The sequence below is a fragment of the Lepisosteus platostomus genome, chromosome 18 (assembly GCF_059453375.1).
Source record: "Lepisosteus platostomus isolate fLepPlt1 chromosome 18, fLepPlt1.hap1, whole genome shotgun sequence".
Classification (NCBI taxonomy): Eukaryota; Metazoa; Chordata; class Actinopteri; order Semionotiformes; family Lepisosteidae; genus Lepisosteus; species Lepisosteus platostomus.
In genome coordinates this window covers 13810221-13834478 of record NC_142628.1, presented here as the reverse complement: position 1 = coordinate 13834478, position 24258 = coordinate 13810221, and the positions used below count along the sequence as shown (strand labels likewise).

General features: G+C 49.5%; 1 protein-coding gene across 28 annotated transcripts in view; it reads left to right on the top strand.

Moving 5' to 3' along the window:
• The window catches only part of madd (MAP-kinase activating death domain), an 82077-nt gene that overhangs the window by 30997 nt on the left and 26822 nt on the right, over positions 1-24258 (top strand). For 11 of the 28 annotated variants that reach the window (XM_088612108.1, XM_088612093.1, XM_088612111.1 and 8 more), the window contains exons 4-20: positions 1611-1914; positions 2675-2806; positions 3322-3435; positions 3969-4049; positions 9737-9915; positions 11543-11778; positions 12146-12317; positions 13625-13731; positions 14361-14554; positions 15656-15933; positions 16353-16492; positions 18168-18266; positions 19503-19541; positions 21174-21233; positions 21786-21888; positions 22433-22673; positions 23446-23596. In XM_088612108.1, coding sequence (XP_088468234.1) covers positions 1611-1914; positions 2675-2806; positions 3322-3435; positions 3969-4049; positions 9737-9915; positions 11543-11778; positions 12146-12317; positions 13625-13731; positions 14361-14554; positions 15656-15933; positions 16353-16492; positions 18168-18266; positions 19503-19541; positions 21174-21233; positions 21786-21888; positions 22433-22673; positions 23446-23596 — 2630 coding nt within the window. Of the gene's footprint in view, positions 1-1610; positions 1915-2674; positions 2807-3321; positions 3436-3968; positions 4050-9736; positions 9916-11542; positions 11779-12145; positions 12318-13624; positions 13732-14360; positions 14555-15655; positions 15934-16352; positions 16493-18167; positions 18267-19502; positions 19542-21173; positions 21234-21743; positions 21889-22432; positions 22674-23445; positions 23597-24258 lie in introns of all 28 variants that reach the window. The other 17 variants (XM_088612116.1, XM_088612105.1, XM_088612106.1 and 14 more) reach the window with 8 other exon arrangements.

Sequence of the window (24258 nt, the reverse complement as noted above, 5' to 3'; positions counted from 1 at the left end):
TTATCTGATGAATCTGTCAAATTCTGAATTGCTGCCTTATGCAACGGTGGCACTCAAGTTGCTATAGCAGCATGCCATGTGTTAATAGTGGAATTCTAGTGCCAGATATGAATACATTTCAGATGCTTTGAGGTCTTAGGTGCAGATTTTCTTAGGCCTAGACTCTTCCACAATGTTTTTTACCCTGCTGATGTGATTCCTGCTTGAGAAAACAAATTCTCTGTAGTGATTTGCAAGACTTCTTTTCTGTTTTCTGACCCGACCCTTCAATATCTTGGGTGTGATAAGCCCCTGTCACAGGAGTCTTATCGAGGGCATGGTTTCTCGTCTCACATGTTGGAACTCGTGCGCGATCTGTGGGAAAGTGAGCAGAGGGCTGCAAATTGCACCCGAGACGGAATGGCCTCCCTGAAAACACAGCACCTGCCTGGTGGGGGGACTGGAGTCTTGTTTGCCACTTTAGGGAGCTGCTGTTTCAGCCTTGGGCAGCGGGTATAGGCAGAGCCCCCTCAGGCTGCTGTGGAATATCGCTCTCCCTCCTCCGCCCTGGCCAGACAAGGCTGCTATCTGTCAGCTGGCACTGGGGCGTGTGGGAGGCCTATATTTATCACAGCAGATGTCAGATGTTGGAGGCCTGATGGTATTATTTAATAGCCAGAGGGGGCAAAATTGAAGTCCTTTCCAGAACAACAGGGGCGTGACGTCATTTGGTCACTTGTCAAATTCGTTTTAATGCTCGTTTATAACCTGTCTCTCTGCCTTCACCCAGTACTCGGTACTCCCAGTACTGAGTGTGGAGCACGTCTTGTGGTTCAGTGGCTAAAATCATGACCTGGGGTGATTGCAGAGGAAGGCAGTTCTGCAAAGTGTTTAATCAGCCTTATATCTGCACTGTCTTTTGCTTTAGCCCATATTTGAAGATTTAATCATCCTATGTCTTACACATTTCTCGCAGTTTCAGGGAAAATTTTTTACGGAAAGAAAGCGATTCTCATCTGTAGCAGCAGGTACCCCACTGCTGTGGCCTACACAAAGATAGTGACAGAACATTGTCCACCCACACTGTCATTGCCGATGCTTGGCAAGACAAGCCTGAAAATCATGATCGTCGTCCATTGTCCCTTGGTTAAGGGGTTGTCAACCTTTTCTGATGGGAGGGAGCCTTGTTAAACCACTCACACCCAAACAGTAACTGCATTTTTAAGTTTTTTAACTACAAACGGTCCTGTTAGAAACACTCTGACATATCTCAGAACTGCGAGCTAATATGTTCTGGGTAGATTTGCACAATTTAAGCAAGACTACCTGATGCCTAAGAATGTTGACGATGATAACTTAAGGGAGGTCAGATTGCACAAGGCCGGGGCACTGGGGTTAATTTGTCCAACGTAAGAACATCGGAAAGGCTAGAGACAAGAGGAGGTTTTTTGGCCCATCTAGACGGTAGAATATAGATCCCAGGGTTTCATCCAGCTGTTTCTTGAAGCACCTCTGGGTACTGGCTTCAACCACACAGCTGGGCACCTTGTTCCACACTCCTACTACCCTTGGTGCAAAGGAGTGCCTCCGGTCCTCGGTTTGAAATGCTGTGGTGTCTCGGTCTTGCGCAGGGACACGATGTGGCGCGTGTTCACCGGCGCCCTCTCCGTGGAGGAGAAGAGCAGCGCGCTGCTGCAGGACCTGCGGGAGATCGAGTCCTGGGTGTACCGCCTGCTGCGCTCGCCCGTGCCCGCGGCCGGGCAGAAGCGGGTGGACGTGGAGGTGCTGCCCCACGAGATGCAGCCCGCCCTGACCTTCGCCCTCCCCGACCCCTCCCGCCTCTCGCTGGTGGACTTTCCCCTGCACCTGCCCCTGGAGCTGCTGGGGGTGGACGCGTGTCTGCAGGTGCTCACCTGCATCCTGCTGGAGCACAAGGTGAGAACGAGGGGCTTCTGGGGCAGAAGAGGCCCTGCAGCTCCTCTGCAGTGGGTCCTGATTTCTCACCCAGCTGCGTCACCCTTTTGTCTGGGCAATTTGATTTTGATATTTGTGTCGTATGTGTTAATAGATTAGATGTACCCTGTAGCGTTTTGATTGTCACGCATAGTAGAAATGTTTAATTGTGTCTGATCCTAAACCACATCAGTCATTGCCTGTGTTCAGGATCTCTTGCTCTGTGTGGGGTGGGATGTAGCATAGTGGTCTGAACATATAGGAGCTCCCTTGCATTTACAGGCTGAATCCTCTGCTGGCTTGACGCTACAGGGGATCAAATCTGAGGTCTGGGCACGTTGCGCAAAAATAGTTTTTTACGTGCGTGCAATAAATACAAGGTCGATGCAGCGAACCCGATTTTGAAGCACTAAATAGATTTGTCTGAACGCTTGGATTTGGATCTTTGCTCCGTACGGCTCCTGGTGGGTCTGCCCTTGGCTGTGGTCTGCTTTGAGCGCGGCCAGTGGCACGAGACACCTTAAGCAGAATTCCTGCGTGAGCGTTCCTTGAATTTCAACATCGGCACAAAGCCGCTGGACAGACTGGACTCGTAGCCTCACTCGCCGCAGGACGTGTCCGTATGTAAAACTTGCAAGGCAGCGTCGGAATGTGCAGGAGTTAGTCTGAGCTAAGCTGACCTGGGTGTGGCCATCTTATTCCTGGCTGATCCGCAGGGTTTCCCTTGGTCTCTCCCTGGCAGGTGGTCCTGCAGTCCCGGGACTACAACGCCCTGTCCATGAGCGTCATGGCGTTCGTGGCCATGATCTACCCCCTGGAGTACATGTTCCCCGTCATCCCCCTGCTGCCCACCTGCATGGCTTCTGCGGAGCAGGTAGGTCAAAGGTCGCGACCCAGGAAGTGGTGCGGGAGTGGAGAGGGCCTGAAGGAAGACTCCCCTGGAGCTGGGTTCAGACAGGCCAGCCCGGCAGGGGGAGAAAGGGGTGTCCAAGTCACGTGTTAATCACGTGAAGGTTCTCGCGATGCGCAAGAGCCCCAGTAAAGCAGGATCAGTCGTGTTTGTCTCCGAGTTTTGCACTGCTCTTTCCCAGGAGGCCGTGTAAAGCTGGGCCCGTGTCTCTCCCCTGGCTGCTGCCGAGGAGACGGCGCTGCTGTTTGTAACTCTGCGTTGTTAATTCATCTCCTCCGCCCTGATTGGCTAAATTGGATTTGATGGGCTTTGTGGTGCTCTTCCCTTGCCAGAGCAGCTTGACCTCTCCTGGCTGATTCGATTGTCTTCAGAACGAGAAGCCGCTTGCACTCAAAGGCCCCGCTGCTCGCTGTAGCCAGGCCCTCGACAGTCCGCTCGAGTCTATAAATAACCCGTCTTCCTCTCCTGCCTCCCCCCAGCTCCTCTTAGCTCCCACGCCGTACATCATCGGCGTCCCGGCCAGCTTCTTCCTCTATAAATCCGATTTCAAGATGCCGGATGACGTGTGGCTGGTAGACCTGGATTGTAACAAGGTCAGTCCCACCCAGGATCACGCTGGGTTCATCTCCGGGTTTTGCACGTGGCCGCTGCTTTGGTGGTTTTAGTTCCCTAGCAGCCGGTCCGAGGCGGACTTGCCCCTCCAGGATTTCTGACCTGCCTGCTCTTTATCCCGTTTTCATTGTAAGTCTCAGAACTGGAGTCGGAGGTGGATGGCACTGAGATAAGAGCCAAGTGTGGGCAAGAGAATTTCACATTTATAAACCTGTAGTCTCTCTTATGTAAGGGGTAAAAGGGGATGCAGCAGTAATGTTGACTTTATTTTTACTTTTTAGTCTTGCTTAAAAAGATTGTGGTGATGGTAGATGGCTAAAATCCCATCGGAATAATGGCGCCCTTTTTTATCTTGTGACGAATCTTCATGAGGGCGGTGAACCGACAGCAGCCTGAGCTGTCAGCCACCTAGTGCTTAGCCTTGTCCACTGAGCTGATCTGGACCTCGGCACTCCCAGACTCCTTCCTAAGGTTTCCGACGCCTCTCCTGTTCCCCTCCCCCCCCCTCCTCCAGGTGATCATACCCAAGAATGCCGACTTCCTGCCGGTGCTCCCAGAGCCCGAGTCCGCGGAGCTGAAGAAACACCTGAAGCAGGTAACGGTGCGTCGGGCCACAGCGACACAACAGGAGCTAGAATGATCGGACTCTCCGAAGGCCCTTTAATGACAGACAAATCTAGCAGTGTGTCATGGGTTTTCTCATTTAAACTGCTCTTAAAGCTTACTCAAGGTGACTGCAAGGGTTAGGCGTTGATGGGTATTCTTTCAAGATTGCTTGCTAAATGTTTTTTTTGTTTGTTTTAAATTGTTACCAATAAAGTAGTGCAGATGGGCTTTTGAGCACACAATGCTGTTAAGTTCCATCTCAATTATTGAGTCTGGTTTCTCTGAAACAAAACGACGCGTTGCAGTCGACCAGATAAATGAAAATGTCTAAAGCAATGGGCTGATTAGCAATGATTGCTTTGGGGGCGTTGATGGAAAAAGATGAGTTTTGTGAAACCAGACAATTATCGTGTCTTAGTCAGACAGTCCTGCTTTAATGTTTACCCTTACAAAAAGGACCCGGTGAGGGATTTGTAGAAATGATTGCAGTGCTTTGATTAATATGATTATCTCACTTCCCAGTTTCCTTTTCTTTTTTCTTTTTATGCGTGCTTGTCCTAGCTTCTCAAGGTAATTCGGTTACTGAGAGCGATTCCGCCTCCACTCTCAGTAACCCCCTCAGCCCTCGCAGATTCAGTCCATGGCTCTTCTTCGGAAAAAAACATTCCTTCCTTACACCAAACCGGGGCCTGATTCATAAAACAGAGAGACCTTTAAACCTGAATTATAAAAATAGTTTATAATTCAGTTCCAGTTCCTCCTACAATTAAGAGTAGCATCCTTACATTTTTAAATCTCTTGTAAGTTATTATTATTTCAACATAAATAAGAAACCAGTTGTTTGAAATTAACCACAATGGGTGTAACCATTTCACATGCCACAGTGAAACCCTTCAAGGCGTTTTATACACCTGGTTTTTAATGTTTCCTTTTCTGCTGAGCAGTACACATCTAATTTAAAAATACATCTAGCCACTGCTTTCACAAAACCAGGCTCCTCCAAGTCAGTTTTCAGTGTCATGTTCTGTTTTATTATTCGATCTCTACAGAAAATCCTAAGCCAGTGTTTTAATCCTTTATTTCACAGATATTGCCCTTAAGAAGTTCGAGTGTTTGCAAAAAAAAAAGTGACAGAGCTCGAATGCAAATTGAGAAATTGAGACCTCACAGAGTTTGTGAAAGCAGGACATGTTTTAGGGATCTTGAGGACTCTTCTAAAAGCTCATGGTTTAAAGAGCCATGATTTCTGTGGGTCAGGCCCCATGCAGTGGGCTCCAGTGTGTTTCACCTAGTGCTCTCCACAGTAGTCCTGTCTCTAGCATAGATGCATCTGCAGAACTCTCTGGAATCAGGGGACTCGTCATGGCCAGCCTGTTCCAAAAAGACAGACCGTACCCAGAATGAGGTCGTGCAGGGCCCTCCAGTTAAAAGTCCATTTGCCTCGTGAAATATTAGATTCAAATATGTACTACAGTTTGAAAGTGAAATCAGTTGCATTGAAAAACGGTTTTGTACTATCACAGTAGTTATCCAACCACAGTGTCAGTCTGGCCTTGACATACACTAAAATGAAGCAAGGAGAGACATTCTGCCTGAATAATTTTAAAGGGCTTGGATTAAAATAGGTGCTTTGTGAGAGACAGTCATTCTTTCTGTAGCAGTTCAGTGGCTCTTAATTGAGCAGCTCCTGAGAAATACTCAGGTGGTGCAAAGAACATGGAGGTCTGTAACATCTGCTGTGTTAGAAACACGGTCTGTCCCACCTCTCTCCCTCTTTATCACAGAGCAGCTCCTGCAATCTCTGTTTGTGAAAAGGTGCCGAGACAAAGTACTATTTTATTTTCCTTCTTGGACTCATTCTGACTCCACTTGGCTAGATCATTTGAGCATTAGAAGTCATTGAACTGAACTTCCCTCCTTCTTTTGGTGTTTTTCGAGATGTTTTCATGCCACACTCCCCCAAGTTGGGCTGTGCTGGTTTTTTAATTCCCTGTTTTTTTGGGAGACAAGAGTTTGGGAATAATGTGTGAAACTTGAAAGACTTTCTTGGTCTATCTGTTTGCGTTGTCCCAGATTGAACAAATACGGTTGGTGCTGTGGAAAAGGTTCTTTATCAGAATGTTTAGTTTCAGTTTTCTGTCTCGAGCTAATTTAAAAATAACTTTTAACCCCCTACCACTACTTTCATTTAAGCTTTTTGCTGAAGAAATGCTTCTAATACACTGACAGTTCCAGCTGTCTTTTTATCAGAAAATGATCACCTTTTAATGGGTCAGCCTGAAATAAGGCTCTGAAAACCGAGGAGAGGCTGCTTACAGTTCTTTATGCTGGAGAATTTTGGGCACACCCTTGATTAAGGGGCTAGAATCTCAGACTTAGACTGAGGAACAAAGAAACCTAGAATCTAGACTAGCAAGCAGGGGCTGGGAACCACTTCAGGCTTAAGGCAAGCTGAGAGGCTGAGTGGATTCTGTCATTCTCCTGTCTCAGCAGTGCTTAACAGCCCATACCGGAGCTGTAGTGCAGACGCTTCATCTGAGAGAAATACAGCAGGGGCTTAAATATGACATTGTGTTTCAGGTATAGGTTAGCTAGTCTGAATTCAGTGTTAAAGCATCAGATGGAAGTGTTGTCCTTACGTAGGTTACCGGCTGGAAAACTTGGGCGTAGAAAGTGGCGTACCAGTTCGGGCAGTGTGAGTCCAGAGTGGACAGTGGCCTCCCCTCTTTGGAAAATACGTGCACAACTGGAAACACAAGCGCAGAGCGCTCCAGGTCCATGGAGAGGGGTCCACTGTGTAAGGACAGAACAGCACTGACTGGCACACGTGTCAAACAGGCACGGAGCTCCCTGTCAGCACTGCTCAGTCCTCCGTCCGCTCTCTGGAAAGGGAGCTTTCTGAGTCTGTGTTGCGTAAGTTGTGGGCCCGTGAGTTGCTGCTGTGCCCTTTGAGGAGGGTGGGGCAGACCTGCGTGTCTTCAGACGGAGAGAAGCTCACCGGTGCTGCTTGAAGAGCTGACCTGTGAGTGATTCTGGATGTTAACAGCCTCTCGTTCGCACTGAACTGCCTTTTTTTCTGCGCTTCTAAGCCGTCCTGATTTTATTTTTCCCACCGTTTCGTAACTGGGATTTTCATCACCTTCATGTAGATTGCTGAAATTCAGGTCAGCATGTTCAGATCTCTGAAAACTAAAAAGTTAGACTTTTTTTTAGCTTTTTGATCTGAATTCTTCACAGGCTACAGCACTTTCAGGTAACTTTGCTGTAAGTAACAAAAGTGATGTAAACACTTTTGTGCTTTTTTAAATTAACTCTTTAGCTTTGTTACCAGTTGCTCAACGTCTAATTATATTAGCATTACTGTAATAGGTGACATTACATTTCATTCAAGAAATGCTAAATACATACAGTAAACGTAAAACCTTAGCTCTCCTTGAGTTCCCCTTTTGTAGATTACAATTTTAATTACTGCCTGAACGTCTAGTGAATTACTCAGCTCCGCTGACAGGGCTCCAGGGGTTTTTCACAAAGCAATCAGTGTGCTGTCCACTAAATCATCTCTGGAGAGGGTTACCGCCAGACAAGGTAGCCATTGAAGTATTCGTTTTACATTGCCCCCTGCTGGACACTGTGTGGATAACAGCTGTCCGTATTGCCTTGACCTTTCTGTCAGAGCAAGACGACTGAGGCCAAAGTCGACCTTCACCTTCTCGCCAGCTGCCAATCACAAAATCAGTGATTAAGAGCACTTACCTGTTTTGCTTCCACCTAGGGGGCGAACTGACGTTGGTTATTGAATTTATGACTGGTGGGGGGGGTTGAGAGAGGTTCAAAATGTGATGCAGTCCTGACCTGAGCCTTTCTTGTAACCCTGCAAACCTGTGTGTGTTGCTGTTTTTTTCTGTGTCCCCTTTGTTGTTGTTGTTGTTGTTGTTGTTGTCTTCTTGCTGTCTAAGAGAGCCTCTTTCCCTCTTCCGCCACATCTGTGTCTGTGTCCATGCGTGCCTCTGCTGTCCGCTCTGTGATTGGCCGTGGCTGTCATGTGACCTCCCATCTGTTGCCCTTCAGTGTCTGGTTAGCTTGACTGCGATCACTCAGAGGCAGCTCTTCGCTTCTGACAAGGTTCCTACCTCTCTTCTGCTCAATTTGCCGGGCTTGCATGCATATGTTCCAAGCGTAGGAGCCCTAGTGTTATGTTTGTGTGTCTCTGTACGCTTGTATTGGGTGTTCATGCAACTGAGACTGAAGAAGGCTGGAGATGAGCTGCAAAAGATGGCGCTCCTATCTGACATGCATGTGCACAATAGCCCTGTACTGAGCGTTTTTGCTCTTTCAAAGGGTAAATAAATGCTGGACTTTCCTGCCGCCACAGTACGTCTTCAAACAGCAAACCTTCATGACGAGAAGCTTAAGGAATTTTGCAGTGCAAGGGAATATCTTTGGAATGTTGAATTCCAAGTTATTTCAAACACAAGGCAATTCAACAGAGGTTGATCAATTATGTATTTTGGCGAATTGGGGGCGGAACATTGGCGCACTGGTCAGCATTGCTGCCTCGCAGTGCTGGGGCCCTGGGTTCAGCTCTGGACCTGGGGTGCCGTCTGACTGGTGTTCGCATTCCTCCTCCCATCCGAAAACCTACTGGTAGGTCAATTGGCTTCTGGGAGAATTGTCTGTGCGTGTTTGCCCTGTGATGGACGGGCGTCCCATCCAAGGTGTATCCTCCCTTGTGCCTGTTGCTTGCTGGGATTGGCTCCAGGTCCCCCTTCACCCTGGATGGCAAGAATAGGTAAAAAAAATGGATGGATGGGTATCAACGAGGGGTTTGAAGGGTACGTTTGGTTAAGTTCTGTATGCTCCAGTGTCTTGCCTTCATACAGCTAGATTCTGCCCTCACTGCATTTAAGAGCAGGTTGGGGCTCAAACCGAGCTCTGTGTTACAGGCTTCATCCTTTCTGTTTGACCCCGGTGGTGCGTCTCCTTCTTCAGCAGTCTCATACAATTGCTGACATCCTTACTGTTGGCTGAAACAATAGTCTACGTCAGTGTAACTGCTCCTCTCCTTCTCGTACAAGGTTTAGGACGTCAGTAGAGAATGTTACTGTAGTTAGGTCAGTTTTTATCCGACCTGTATCAGCTTAAGTCAGAAAGCGCAGTCCGTTTACTTGTTTGCGAACCCACCTTTGTGCTGACCTTTTGTGTTACCCCTGGGAGCCCCCCTGTTACTTCTTGTCGTTTCCCCCCCCGCCGGTTTCAGGCAGCGCTTTCGCTTGAGGTGCGAGTGGCCCGCACGGCGCTCACAGGCCGCTGCCCTGCACCTGCAAACCAGAGTCTGGGTTTGCAGCGGCAGAGGGCTGCCGATTCTGACTCGGAAAACGGGCAAGCCATCGGCAACGATGCGTCTCCGTGCGCACCTGCGGGGAAAGTGCTGCCGCCCGGTCTTTCCGGTGCATTAATGCTGCACCTTCGTGTGCGTCCCTCAACATACCCCCTCTACCCCCCCCCCCCCCCCCCCCCAGGGTGCATTAATGCTGCACCTTCGTGTGCGTACCTCAACATACCCCCCCCCCCCCCCCCCCCCCCAGGGTGCATTAATGCTGCACCTTCGTGTGCGTCCCTCAACATACCCCCTCCACCCCCCCCCCCCAGTGTTTCACAGCTGCTCGCTCTCCTCAGGCCCTGGCCAGCATGAGCCTGAACACCCAGCCCATCCTCAACCTGGAGAAGTTCCACGAGGGCCAGGAGATGCCCCTGCTGGCGGGGAGGGGCCGGGAAGACCACACCTCCACCCCTTCGACGGAGTTCAACCCCCTCATCTACGGCAACGACGTGGACTCTGTGGACGTGGCCACGAGGCAAGACCCCCCACGCTCCCGGGAGGGAACGTCTCCACCTGCGTTACATCTGCCAGGCCCTCCAGAGAGCTTCCGCTTTGTCTTGCATCTCCGTTTTCGTGGGGAGATTTGTATTTGTGGTGATAAATGTGCCAGGTCGAGAACTGGTGAGAGTGAAACAATCGGCATTGATGAGTGCACTTCAAGCCCCAGTAAAAGTAAGATGTTCACGGCGTTTCTGCCCCCCAGGAAAACGTTTTCGATCGGTGTTATTTTGCGGTCTTATAGTTGAGCTTTGCTTGTAATCCGTTGGCTGGAAAAATGCGGGACAGCTCCAGTACATGTATCATTACTGTGCATCTCTCTTGTGCCCTGGAAAAGGGCATCTCCAAAGAAATACTCAGCTGTCCTGTGCAAATGCTGACAGATGACATTGGAAAGACGAATGTTGTCCCAGGGTAACCTCACACTTTACAGCAGTTTTTTTATTATTAACATGAGTAATAGAATAATCTATTCCTTTCCTGGAGACTCTGTTTATTTAGTATTGCAGCCTTCATTTAAAGGTGAACTGCAGTCCCATTTTCTCAACCTGGTTATTAAATCTCCTTAACAAGATTAATGGATGGCATTGCAGAATTTTACTATGCTTGTTTACAGTGTAATAGGGCCTCTTCATTGCACCGCAAGTTTGTCTGCGATGCAGAACAAGGCAAGAAGTAATGGCAGTATGATGCTGCACATACCTGGAAATTCAGTCGATTTTGCAGTGTAAATTGAAGGTCTTACATGTTACTGTGTATGTTTCCTTTCATTGCGATTTGAAATGCTTTGATCAATTCGGATTCTCTCTAGCCCCAGAATGTAAAAATACTGTAGCTTTGCAGTCCCCTTTAATAAAGATCCTCAAACCAGCGTACGAATAAATAAAAAACGCAGAGAGATATTGAACAATTTTTAAAACTAACTGTTAACAGGACCACTTTCGAAAAGGAGTGATTATTAAAAACGCATTCTCCAATCCCCACATCAGCACAACACCTTGCAACCTGTCGCAAGCTTTTATTTCATAAGCTTAACAACCCACAGCCCGGCGACTGGTTTCCGTGTGTTTTGTTGAAATGTGTTGGGATGTTTGTGGTGCGAGGAGGCAGACGTTGAAAGAAAATGTAATGAGGTTTTCATGAGAAAGTAGAATTGCTCGATTTGATAGTGCCTGGTCGAGTTAAATATACCTCTGTCACTGTTGCTCGGCATCTTGTTCAAAATTAGATAAACTCTTGCAGGCTCCTTGCTTGCGGTAATTAGGCTTGTACTAAGCTACGCAGTGCTCTTTCATTTGATTAGGCTTCCAAACAACTGCGTGCGCGCTGGTGTTTCCAGCATCAGAAGAGCAAACATGGGATGGCTCGATCAGTCAAGGAGGAAGGAAACAATCACATCACTTGTTGCACCCCCGTCGCGTTTGTCATCCGAGACGAAACGCAATCACCAGTCTTCCTTCCTCCCTTGAGAGGAGGAGGAAGTAGCATCTGTTCTGTGCTCTCAATCTTATTGTAAATTAGTTGGGAATACGAGGATGGGTCAACTGAAAGCCCACAAAGCTCTTTCGCTGACCACCCCCCCCCTTCTCTCTTGTTTCGCACAGGGTTGCCATGGTGAGGTTCTTCAACTCCCCCAACGTGCTGCAGGGCTTTCAGATGCACACGCGCACCCTGCGCCTCTTCCCCCGGCCCGTCGTCGCCTTCCAGGCCAACTCCTTCCTGGCCTCCCGGCCCAAGCAGTCCGGCTTCGCCGAGAAGCTGGCCCACACCCAGGCGGTGGAGTATTTCGGGGAGTGGTCTCTGAACCCCACCAACCTGGCCTTCCAGCGGATCCACAACAGTAAGAGCGGGGAAACCGGCGGTGCATCTTAAAAACTCTTCCCCCCCAGTCCCATGAACGCGTGCAGAAAAGTTCCCACCTGGGGGGAGGGGGGGGGACCGCGATGATTTGTTTTCTTTTCAGGGTGTTTTTTTTCTTGATTCTTAGCAGACCAGTTCCCCAGTTCAGAGGAAGAACATCTTTAGAATTGCACGGGTTTATGATGGTGGCGGGGGAAAAAGCCGTCTTCATCCTTCGTGCAGTTTTTAGCTTTTTAACTTGTTCCTCCGGGACGCGGGGCTCAGGCACGAAGTGGTGGCTAGTAAATGACACCCAGGCCTGTTGTGTATTTGCTCTCACGCTGCCCTGTCCGCTCTCTCCCGCGCAGACGTGTACGACCCCTCTCTGATCGGGGACAAGCCCAAGTGGTACGCCCACCAGCTGCAGCCCATATACTACCGCGTGTACGACGGCAACTCCCAGCTGGCCGAGGCCATGACCGCGCCCTTGGAGCGGGAGGACGATGACGACGATGACGACTCGGACCCCACTGACGACAGGTGAGCCTTCCCATCATCCTCCGCGCCCGGAGGTGTCCTTCCCGAGGGCTATAGGCCAGAAGGCCTTCCTGCGGCTCTTCCCAAACCTTTTCCAGTTCGCAGCGCACTTCTTGACACCACAGACTCCTTGAGGCGCAAGAGGAGCTAACAGCGCTATTTTTATTTCGGGGTTAGAGAGAAGTGGCATGGATGAGTGCATTTCAAACCACAATGAGAGTAAAACCTACATAATAACTTGTAAAAACGTCCAACTTACATCGCAAAATAGACTAAGTTTCCAGGTGTGCGCAGCGCAATGTCCTGCGATTCAGAACGAGGCAACAAAACGTCTGGCGACATGTTTGCGGTCCTATTCCTTTGTAAACAAGCAGGCTTGTGAATACACCTCTTCTAATCCAATAGAAATATTGCTCTTGACTTTTGCTAACAAGTGCTATTTGTTAACTCTGCATGAGGATCACGTTGTAACATTTCTGAGGTCTGCTGCACAACCTGCATTCGCTCGTACATCACAGTACATCAGTTGTCACGGTGACTAGTGAGCAGGAAGGGCTGCTTCACGTCACAATTCTCGTGAACTCTCGCCCTCGCCCGTGGTGAGACAAAGGGTTTGCGACAACATGGCACCTGTACAGTACTTTCACAGAGTTCACGATTTGTAGACTTGTAAAATTTTGCGATACTGTGGGAAGGAGGAATATTGGACGTGGCTTTTTGGACAAGAAGTTCAATGCGAAACAGGAGCTTGTTTCAATAATGGGAAGTTCAACCTGGAAACAGCTGTTCCCACAAAGCTCCCCGATGCACACTGGGCCTTTCCCCTCCGTTTGGGAAGAACTGGCTGCCCCTGACATGGCAACATCCTTTTACAGCTCTCTTATCATACCAGTCCGACTGCTGCTTAGGGGTCCCAGGGTCAGAAATGCTGTGGGAGGGGGAGGGGGGACCTCTTTTTGAAGCAAGTGGGGAGGAAAGGAGAGTCATTTTGTCACACTGTGCATTTTCATTTTTTTGTTCTGTGTTCAAAAAATGTAAAATAACAAGCGTTTCCTAACGCAGCAGGGTACTCCTGCCTCATCCCCCTTCCCAGCCTCGGCTCTTGGTTGTCACCTGAGCTCACCCACTCGTGTTCATCTGGCAGCGCGCAAGTGAAGCGTGTGAACTGATAAATAACAGGCCGGCTGAGTGCCAGCCGTGACGCGGGCCTCCAGATGGACGTTGGACCAGACAGCTGGTCCCCCGCCACTCCCCTGCGTTGTGCGTGCCGCGGCCTGACCGCGAGTCTCTGCTTTGCTGTGTCATTTCAGCGGCAGCGACAGCGTGGACTACGACGACTCCAGCTCCTCCTACTCCTCGCTGGGGGACTTCGTCAGCGAGATGATGAAGTGCGACATCAAGGGGGACACCCCCAGCAGTGAGTTACTGCTCTGTAGAGGTCATGCAGTATTGGGATGTGCATCAGTGCAGGGGTGTGGGTGAAGACTGTGGCTCACAGGGCTCTGTGTGAGCTAAGGGAGTAAGACTGTTGGCTGCCTCTCCTCGAGTGCTGGTATCTGTGTGTAGCTGGATGGAGAGGAGCGAACAGGGCGAATTATCTTGAGGATGTGTAGCTCTGTCTGCATCGAGACACGGGTCTCTAACCTTCCAGCAAGGCGTCCAGCTCCCAGCACCCCCACCCCCAAGCAGGATTGTTCTGTGCGCGAATCCCGACGGGGGGCGTGGGCTCGTGCAGCACGAGAGGCCTGACAGAGGGCACGGGATTGGCCAGCATGTGTGGGGGTGTCCTGTGTTTGGTGGATTTGGCAGCGTGTGTGGGATTGTTCCGTGCGTGTGTGGGATTGTTCCGTGCATGCATCCTGACCTGGATTGGTCGGGCACGGTGTGCAGGATTGTTCAGCATGAGCGGGATTATTCCGGGTCTGTGGGATTGCTCAGTGTGCATGAATCCTGACCGCGCGTGCACGATTAGTCTCCGTATGCGGGAACTTTCTGCACCTCACTGTGAGTCCAGGCGATGACCGGGCTGTCTTCGATTTGATGCAGATGTGGACCCTCTGACCCACGCGGCGCTGGGCGATGCCAGCGAGGTGGAGTTCCAGGACTTCCAGGAGTACAGGGTGGAGGTTGATGACCCGGCGCTGGACAGCGAGACCTCCCTGGAGAACCACCAGCCACGCTCCAGTTCCAGCACCACGGCCAGCTCCAGCCCCAGCACGATCATACAGGGAGTGAACCATGTGAGTGTCGCTTGGCACGGCCGAGCACAGACACACTTGTCTCCAGCCCCAGCACCGTCATACAGGGAGTGAACCATGTGAGTGTCGCTTGGCACGGCCGAGCACAGACACACTTGTCTCCAGCCCCAGCACTGTCATACAGGGAGTGAACCATGTGAGTGTCGCTTGGCAGGGCCGAGCACAGACACACTTGTCTCCAGCCCCAGCACTGTCATACAGGGAGTGAACCATGTGAGTGTCGCTTGGCACGGCCGAGCACAGACACACTTGTCTCCAGCCCCAGCACTGTCATACAGGGAGTGAACCATGTGAGTGTCGCTTGGCACGGCCGAGCACAGACACACTTGTCTCCAGCCCCAGCACTGTCATACAGGGAGTGAAGGGTGCCAGTGTGCCCTGTCGCCTGGCACAGCTGAGCACAGAGACGCACAAATTCGTTTCCAGCCCCAACAGAAGGGGATCGATTGCAGTCTAAATTCCACTGCCAGAGAAATGCACCGGGGAAGGCGGAGTCCCAGGGACAAAACTTTAGCTGCAGAGTGAGGAACTACAGACATGCACCAGTGCCCTGAGCCTGTTACAGAGGTGACATCTCCTCCCTCGCGAATCTAGGCAGAGTCCTACTCTGCCGCCACGGAGTTGGCATAGTTTTGGTATGGCGGAGCGATCCACCATCAGGGGGAGGGTGGGCACTCAGATCTCTTACGATTTCATGGGGGCCCTTTCCACGTAGTCTGGGAAGAACTGGCTGCCTCTGACATAGCAACATCCTTATTCTACAGCTCTCTTATCATAGCAGTCTGACTGCAGTTTAGGGTTCCCTGGGTCAGAGCCCAGGAGCGATCAGGATCATATCCGTGACAGGGGCACAGGTTATAGACTCCATGAAATCAAAAATGAGCTAGGGAGGAAAGATAGAAGCTAGGGAAGATGATAAGATAGGATGGGCAGAGACCCAGGCCCTCTGGTGCAGCAGCCAAGAGGCAGAGGAGTTTCAGTGGAGTGTGAGGCCTGGTCTCCGGCTCCTCTGGGGCGATGTGCAGTGCGTTGCGGAGCTGACCGAGGCCCCGTGGCTCCCTCCTTGTCCTGTCGCTCCGTCAGGAACCCTGCGAGGCGGCGGACGCCGAGGAGAAGGCGGCGACAGGGGCGCCGACCGCGCCGCCGGTCGGGGGGGCCCAGCCCTTCGCCAAGCCGGGCCCGGAGCGGCGGGAGAGCGAGGCGGCGGCGGCGGTACCCGCGGACGGGGCTCTGAAGAAGAGGGACTACGACAACCCCTACTTCGAGCCGCAGTACGGCTTCCCCACGGAAGAGGACGGAGAGGGCGACGAGCAAGAGGAGAGCTACACTCCCCAGTTCAACCAGAACATCAACGGGAACAAGTGAGACTGGCGTTCTCAGTCCTGTTAACCCCCCGCGGGCTGGGTAAAGAAAAACGCTACAGATTTCAGGAAGCTCTGTCCAAGCCACTTAGGGGTCAGGGGTTACAGTTTCAAGAAGGAAGGTTGTTGTTTTAGAATATTTTTTTAGAAAACAATGCAAAAAAAACGTTTTTGTCAACATTTTCTACTTGTGTTAGTGTTTGCACTTGTTGATCCCATGGGACTGGTGCTTGTTCTCGACTACCAGCCCTTGCTAATCCCATTGGACTGGTGCTTGTTCCCGACTCCCAGCCCTTGCCAATCCCATCAGACTGGTGTTTGTTCCTGACTCCCAGCCCTTGCCAATCCCATCAGACTGGTGTTTGTTCCTGACTCCCAGCCCTTGCCAATCCCATCAGACTGGTGCTTGTTCCCTGCAGGTCCCAGAAGCCATTGCGTCCCAACAGCCTCAAGCTGCCGAGCGACTCGGACGCAGAATCAGACTCCCATGCCAGCTCGCCCAACTCCACCATCTCCAACAACAGCAGCGAGGGCTTCGTCGGCTTCATGTCCTTTGCCAGTGAGTCTCGCCCTCTGCTGGCCCTGAGAGAGGCCTGCGTCTTGGGAGCTGGTCCTGTGCTCCCAGCACATGCTTAGGAACAGATTGGGAGTTTCCATTTCCTCTAGGGGATGTCCAGATAGCCATGTTTTTAATGCTCAAAATCGTGAACAGTTTGTCGGGTAGCATTTCTGAAACGTTTGAGAAATCTGATCTATATTTTTGCACTTGGATCTGACACATCCCCAGTCTTTCACGTGCGCTTTGTGCTGCATGCCACAGGGCTCAGCCCTTCTCTGCTGCTCGTGTTCAGAGTACGGCGAAACGTCCTCCAAGCTTTAGAGGATAAAGTTTGGGCAAAACGCGGTGTGGTTTATTATAGCAAGCATTACATAATACGATGCGTCTCATTTAGTTTCTTGTGTCAGGAATGCGTTCGAGAAAAATAATGCACAGCAGTTGGGTAACCGGTGTTTCTCTGTCTGGCTGTTTGAATCTTTGAAGAAGGTGGGCGGCCGGTCTGGTGGGTGTCTGAAATGTCTGTACTTCAGCTCTTCTCGGGGGAAGTGATTGGTGTGAACGATAGTAAAAGCTGCCGCGATAGGAGCAGAGCTGTAGGACCCTGCGGCGTTGCGATGCGCATCCCCAGCAATCCGACCCGCTTGGATGAACCGAGGAGCAGGTTTCGCTCGTGGGAGGGCGTTTTCTTCGGTTTGCCCACGCGCTGCTGTCAGCGATCGACCTAACTGAGCCTGTTCTGTCCGTGGGAGGGAGGGCTGTGACCAGCCCCTCTTTCGTCTGGATGAAACTCTGGGACCATGTTGTACCACTCGCAAGCAAATAGGATTTTACTTTGTGCTGGCGATTTGTCTCTTCCTGCCTACAGGCGACAAGTTGGCAGTGGTATACCTTGGTAAAATGGTAAAGATGCAGTACAGCGTAGTACTGCAGTGTAGTAGTGTAGAAGTGTAGTACAGCGCAGCACCAAGGGCAGGAGTAAGGTGCAACTGTACTTATGGCCAGCCGCCACATCACCCTGCAGCTCCAAACTGGCAGCCCACTGAACCTCAGCAGCTGTGAGCCTGGTCAGTACCTGGATGGGAGACCTTCTGGGAAAAACTAAGGCTGCTGCTGGAAGAGGTGTTAGTGGGGCCAGTAGGGGGCGCTCACCCTGCGGTCTGTGTGGGTCCTAATGCCCCAGTATAATGACAGGGACACTGTACTGTAAAAAGGCGCCGTCCTTCGGATGAGACATAAAACTGAGGTCCTGACTCTCTGTGGTCATTTAAAATCCCAGGGTGTTTCCCCAAAAGAGTAGGGGTGTAACCCTAGCGTCCTGGCCGACTGTGGTGAACTGCAAGGGTTGTGGTAAGGGCTTCTTGAAGAGATGAATGCCCTTAGCTTCTTGAAGCATCGACGCAAGGGTCCTATGAGCCCCAGCTTGCCGTCTCGGCTTTCTTTGGCAGGTGACGGAAAAAGAAGGCGGCTGAAAAGCGTTGGCGTGTGTCTGTTTTCACGCACACACGTGCATGGGGTCCTCTCTCCATGTAAGCATTTCGGACACAGTAACTCGTTGTGCAGACATGCAGCTGGTTAACCAACGCTCTTGGGCTTTGCTATTGCATTAGTACAGCCAACGCCAGTGACTGCCACAACACAAACTGACCCCTTACACTACTCTGGCTCTTTGTTCCAGGTAATCTGTACAAGAACCACAGCACCAGTTTCAGCTTGTCCAACCTGGCCTTGCCTAAGGCAGCGAGGGATAAAACCACTCCTTTCCCCAGCCTGAAAGGTACTGTTTCCGAGTCTGCTGGCCTGTCTGTGCTCTGCCCTCGGTGTGCTCTGTGTTTGGGAGAAAAGCAGCCATTCTCCTTCTCCGCTGCCCTTGACGCTGTGCTCTTTTTCAGCTCTTCTCGTCATCTCTGTTCAAGTAACATGCAGAGTTTTAGTCAAAGTGATGTCCAGCGAGGATCATCTGTAGAGAGCAAAAAAAACCTACAAGACACTCCCTATTCTTTGAAATCCTTGCACTTTTGTAAATACCAGACAGTGTTCAAAGTGGTCATTTCAGGGTGTTTTTTTAATTTCTGGAAATCCAAGGAGAAAGACAAATGCATTCCTCTTCCTTGCGTCTGATCCAGAAGTTTTTTTTTTTAAAGCAAGTAGAAATGTGGTTACCCCCCTTACTTTAAGTACATGGTGCCTGAGCACCATCAGTGATGTATGAGACACTTCAGGGTATGTAAGAATGGGAGCAGGCTGGCTGGACAGCTCAATGTCAGCGAGAAGCTGCTCGAAACTGCAATTAAAATATTTGAAGGGGATGTAAGGAAATCCCATCCTGCCCCAGTCCAGAAACAGAGTTTGACTTTGTGGTCCGAGTCCAGTGCAGAATTTGTGATCTTATTTGCGAAAGTGGTTGCTTCCTTAACTGACTTAATCTCTTGTGGAAGGTCCAATATATGTGAAACACGGTAGTCACAGCGATCAATTACCAATCGGGGACCCCAGCTGGCATTAAATCGGTGGCGATGTGCCTCTGGGTGCCGTAACGTTCGTTAAACTTCATTTTTCCCCGTCCATGCTCGAGATGGGACTCAGTGTCCTGTATTGGCACATTAAAATCCTGAAACATTTAAGGTCAAATTGAACATGAAAATGGCATAGATCTTCATTGTCAGCCATATTTCTTCATCCAGCAAAGCTTATATTGGACCTTGCCAAAGGTCCCTTTCTGTCTTACACACGAGTGATGCTGTGTTCACCCTAAACATTGTGACTTTTTCAGGCTTTGTGCACAGACAGAGCTTCCTGTGCGCACAAATACTAACTGAACCCGTGTACAACATGCCTTGTTGAACACCGTGTGTGTGTAACATTTTAAGTATTGAAGGTGTCTGTTTTGTGAGATGTTTGACTTGTTTATCCTTAGTACACGGCTATTTTTAGTTTGGGTTTTGTGTTATTTTATGTTCTTTGCTTTCTTTTTTTCTTCTTTTTTTGCCACAAATTATATCTAAAAAAAAAGATTACTTTAATCTCGAAGTAGAAAAGGAGAAAGATGAAGGTTGGTATGAAAGCCCTTTTTTTCCCCCGAACTTTGACCTTACCGAACGGTCATGTTTGTCTCCGGGGAACACTGCCTTTCTTTTTTTTTCTCAGAAGGTCTGTTTTCATTAATTGAGCGCAAGGTTTGAAAACGATCTTGTTAATGAACGCATACTTTGAGAAAAAAAAATGCGCGTCTGGCTTGTTGCATAAAACTTGGCGAATAGCACCCACAATACTCCCCTAGATGCTAGATGTTGAAGCGTCTTTGTTGCGATGCTGAGGCAGGGCGCTCAGGTATGGTCCTGTCTGGTACAGTGTTGTGCGTGTGCTCACATGCTATACGTTGAGCCCCTGCCTCTATAAGCTGAAGACTTTTGGTTTTTCCATGACGTTCTCTCATGATTATAGCATTCATACAATGCTATTGAGCTTAGAGTTGCAAAACTGAGCCCCCATCCCCTAAGGTAACTATGGGAGACTTTGTGCTGATCTGCTAACATACTCGCATTTGAAGAAAACAGAAGGTTTATTTTCCAATTTGTGACATTATTTCAGTCATTCTTCTAAGCATTTTTCTCCCTTTCTTTTGTTCCATTTTTTTAATTCTTTTGTCCTTGCTTGTCATGGTGCCAGATTTCATGGTGTTCATTTTATTTATTTCTTTCCTGGGGTGGGGGCAGAGAGTCATTAATCTATGGGGGGGGGGGGGGGGGGAGACGTTTTCTTTTAAAAGTGGAATCTGCTCGCAACAGCGTACAGTGGTTGTCTGCAGCAGAAAAAACTAAAACAAGACCTGCTTAGCCTGATGTGGAAGCCTTTTTGCTAAGTGCTTGGTGTTTTGAAGTGCAGCTGTGTTATGTTATTTTGCATCGGTTATTATGTCTATGGTACTGAGTGCCAGAGATGTCCTTTAGTGTTAAGTTTGCTTCATATTTTAAATGCTGAAGGGTACACTGCTGCTGACAGATGCTGTAAATTGCACAGGAACCTTGCCGTGACCCTTGTTGTGCCATTCATCAGTGTGAACACTGTTCGAGTCGGTTATGGACTCCTGTGCTCCTGTGTATCCCGCTACAAAGCAGCAGGTGCACCAAAACGATGTCTGCAAGCTTGGGAAAATATAAGTGCCAAGAGATTTAGTTCAGCAAGATTAATGCATGGCATTTAAAATTTAAGTTCAAAACCAAAATGTTTTGAAAGGCTTCTTATCTTTTCAACTAGGGATTTTAAATCCCTCTGAAATGTCTGTTGAGATTCAGGCTATATACTGTATACATACAGAATATTTTAATGTATCCTTGTGTTGCTGACTATACTTCAAAATAAAAATTGAAGGAGTAGTGCATAACATACACATAAAGTGTGTATTGTATGAATCATTCAATGATAAATTTGTCTCCACTATACAAGATATAAAATGTTATTAAATGGATTCTGCTGAATATGCCTTCTGCTAAAGACACAGTCCATAACAGTGACTGGAATGCTGTTTGTCTGGTGTGCTTGTGTGATTTTATTTTTTGCTTGTTGCTCTTGTTTGTCAAGTTCGCATCTTAAATGTTTTGTTTTTTGTGTATACGTCTTGTTTTTTTTGTGTTCTGGCTTCAGTGTTATTTTTCACTGCACTAATTGTGGATTTTGTGTCCAGTATTTGGGCTAAATTCTATAATGGAGATAATATCAGAGGCTGGCCCTGTCAGCAGTGAAGGTGGGTCTCACCCTTGCATGAGCTGCATGCTTACCAGCCAATCAACAGCAACCTCCCACCATCCCCCGCACCTGCCTCGCCAGGCTACACTCTCATTGGCCAGTAAACATCATGTGACCTCCACCACCCCCGATCATTCATTCCACCTCTTTGTCGACCATGGTTACTACACCTTTGAATATACCTTCATTTAAAAAACAAATCTTTTAAAATTCGAATTTTTTTTTTCATTCTAGTGTTGCATGAACAAAAACACCGTTTACAACCTCACAGTGCAAGCATATTCTCATAGTACTTTTAACTCCTAAATTGTCACTCCTGTTTTCTGCCAATGTGCGATGTGCTAGAGTGATGCCATTCTCTCCTTTTGTTAGTTAAATATTATTTATTTTGTTATTAGTAATTAGTAGCACCATTGGCATTTCTGCTGTTAACGCCTGTAGTGTACCATATGTATTAGTGTGTGGTTCTGAATGGTAAATATGCAGCTGAATATTTCTCATCTCTAAGTCCTGCTCGAGAAGGCTGACGCAGGCTGTGTGGCGTTTTCAGGAAACAGGAGAGCGCTTGTTGACCAGAAGTCCTCGGTCATCAAACACAGCCCAACAGTGAAGAAGGAGTCGCCTTCTCCCCAAGGAAGAGCTAATAACACTAGGTAAAAACTGTCAGGGCGTCTCGATGTCTAGCTGTCCTCCGGGGTGCACAGTGTTCTTAAAGAATCGCAACTACTCGGTTCGGCGAGGTCTTCATTTGGATTCCTTGACTTGATTCCTGCTTCGTTTTCTGATGTTGCCTCTGCTCAAATTCCGGTTTGTTTTCCCGCTACTGCCGTGTGACCGGGGTGCAAGGGGGAAGGCGCTTCCCAGGGGAGACTAGTGGGAAGGAGAGCTGTCGCCCTGCAAAGCCAAGGTCAAAACCTGGCTAACCGGGTGCAACGCGGAAACGCTTCCCCTTCGCCATTTCCTGTGGTTCTCCATTTTGCAAGAACCACACACGGCGTAGCTTCCCTACAAGCCTGGATTGTGTTGGACAGAAATTGTGCTTGCAGGAGTCTGGGAAGAAATCTGGGTGGGAGGGGAGTGAGGCCAGGCTGCTCTGTTTTCAACTGCAAGCCCACACACTCTTCTGATTGTGTCCAGCCTTAGAAGAAAAACAAATCCCAGCAAACGGAACTGGGGTGCTTTTCTGCCCTTTCCTAGTTTGTGTGGAGGCTGCAGTGAGCCCCCCCCACTTCTCTGTGTCGCGTCTCTCAGTGAAAACCAGCAGTTCCTGAAGGAGGTGGTCCAGAGTGTCCTGGAGGGGCAGGGCGTGGGCTGGCTCAACATGAAGAAAGTGCGCCGCCTGCTGGAGAACGAGCAGCTGCGCGTCTTCGTCCTGAGCAAGCTGAGCAGGGCCGTCCAGTCCGAAGAGGACGCCAGGCAGGACGTCATACATGACGTGGTGAGCGCGGTGGGAACGGGAGAGGGGGGGCGCTGCGTTTCCCTGGGAGAAGGAGCACACAAGCCTTTCAGCTTGGGCTCTCGTGAGGAAGGACCCTCGGCAGTGGGTGATCTTTCGGCTTTCAGCTATTGAAGATTGCTGGCAAGAAACGGGGGGTTTCTAAACTGCACTGAGCCATTTAAAACTGAAAGACGGCAAATCATGAGGGGTAGGAAGGTTCTGCACGAGAAGGAGGCCATTGGACCCATCTAGCCTGTTCGGTAGTTGAAAGAAAGAAGCCAGGGTTCAACTATCTGGCTGGGTTCCACACCCCCCACAAAACCTCAGTTTCCTCTTCTAGGGCTCTCGTAAATCGACAACATTTGTTGCCTCCCAGTTATTGCTGTGGTTGATGTTATGAAGCGGTGTGCTCAGTAGTCGGAGCCTGCAGCAGGTCTTTGGCTTTGTCTAAGGTATGCAGACTTCATTATGGAGAGGCGGTGCTTTAACATGAAGCAGTGTTTTTCGCTTCCATTCAGCCTTGCATAAAGAAATTGGCAGGTTAGGGAGATGGTGGAAAGATGTGGAAGAGAGGGTGGAATCCCTTGCTTTAAGTGCCTTGGGGCAGCCTTGTTGTGAAAGGCACCACATCAAAATGAATTGAATTGAAAGCAAGTGTCATTAATACAGACAAGTACGGAATGCAGAACTTCAGGAGTCGCAGGAGGAACTAGGGACGTCTCAGAAACAATGATTGTGTTGACGGTCTGACCGTGTCGCCTGGCTCTTTCAGGAGGTCAGCCGCAAGGTGTACAAGGGGATGCTGGACTTGCTGAAATGCACGGTGTCCAGCCTGGAGCACTCCTACACCAACGCAGGGCTGGGAGGAATGGCCAGCGTGTTCAGCCTGCTGGAAATCGCCCGTACCCACTACTACACCAAAGGTAAGAGGGGCCGGTGTTTTGTCCTGGGCCGGCGCCGCGCGGGGCTGCGTCCATAGAGGCGTGCAGTCCGGTGTTCTAGCTCCTGTGGTCCAATGTAGCACCTCCGGAATGAACCAGCTGGAAAATAGCGCCAGTAATGGGGTTGTGTTTGCAGGTTCCAGAGCTGTGTGATGAGAACAGTACAGGGATACTGAACATGAGGTTGTGAGAGAGGTCCCAAACAAGAGTAGGCCATTTGGACTGTCTTGTTGACATTGTTTACCCACAGCTAAATGATGCAGGGACCAGATCCAGCAATTCTGCTTCTACAATGTGGCTGTGCAGTTTATTCTAGTTACCTGCAATTCCGCTGTGTACAATCTTAGGGAGGCAGACCATCGCTTTTGAATTTGAGTGCTGCATCAACTTGACTGCTGGGTTTTTTATTTTTCGAGAAGCAAAAGAATCCAAGGACGTTTGTAGAGTAAAAGGCTATGAGCCCATAAATGGCGTGTATTTGTCACACCAGAAATGAGCTCTGCTTCTGTAAGCATTTGCCGTTTTGTTTTCTGGACTGGAGGTTTATAAGGAGCTGTTCCCAAACTGGCTGTGGTATCTCCGATGTGCTCAGTGGACATGAAGATCACCAGGAGAGGGGAAAGCAGCCTTGTTTTTTTGCTCGG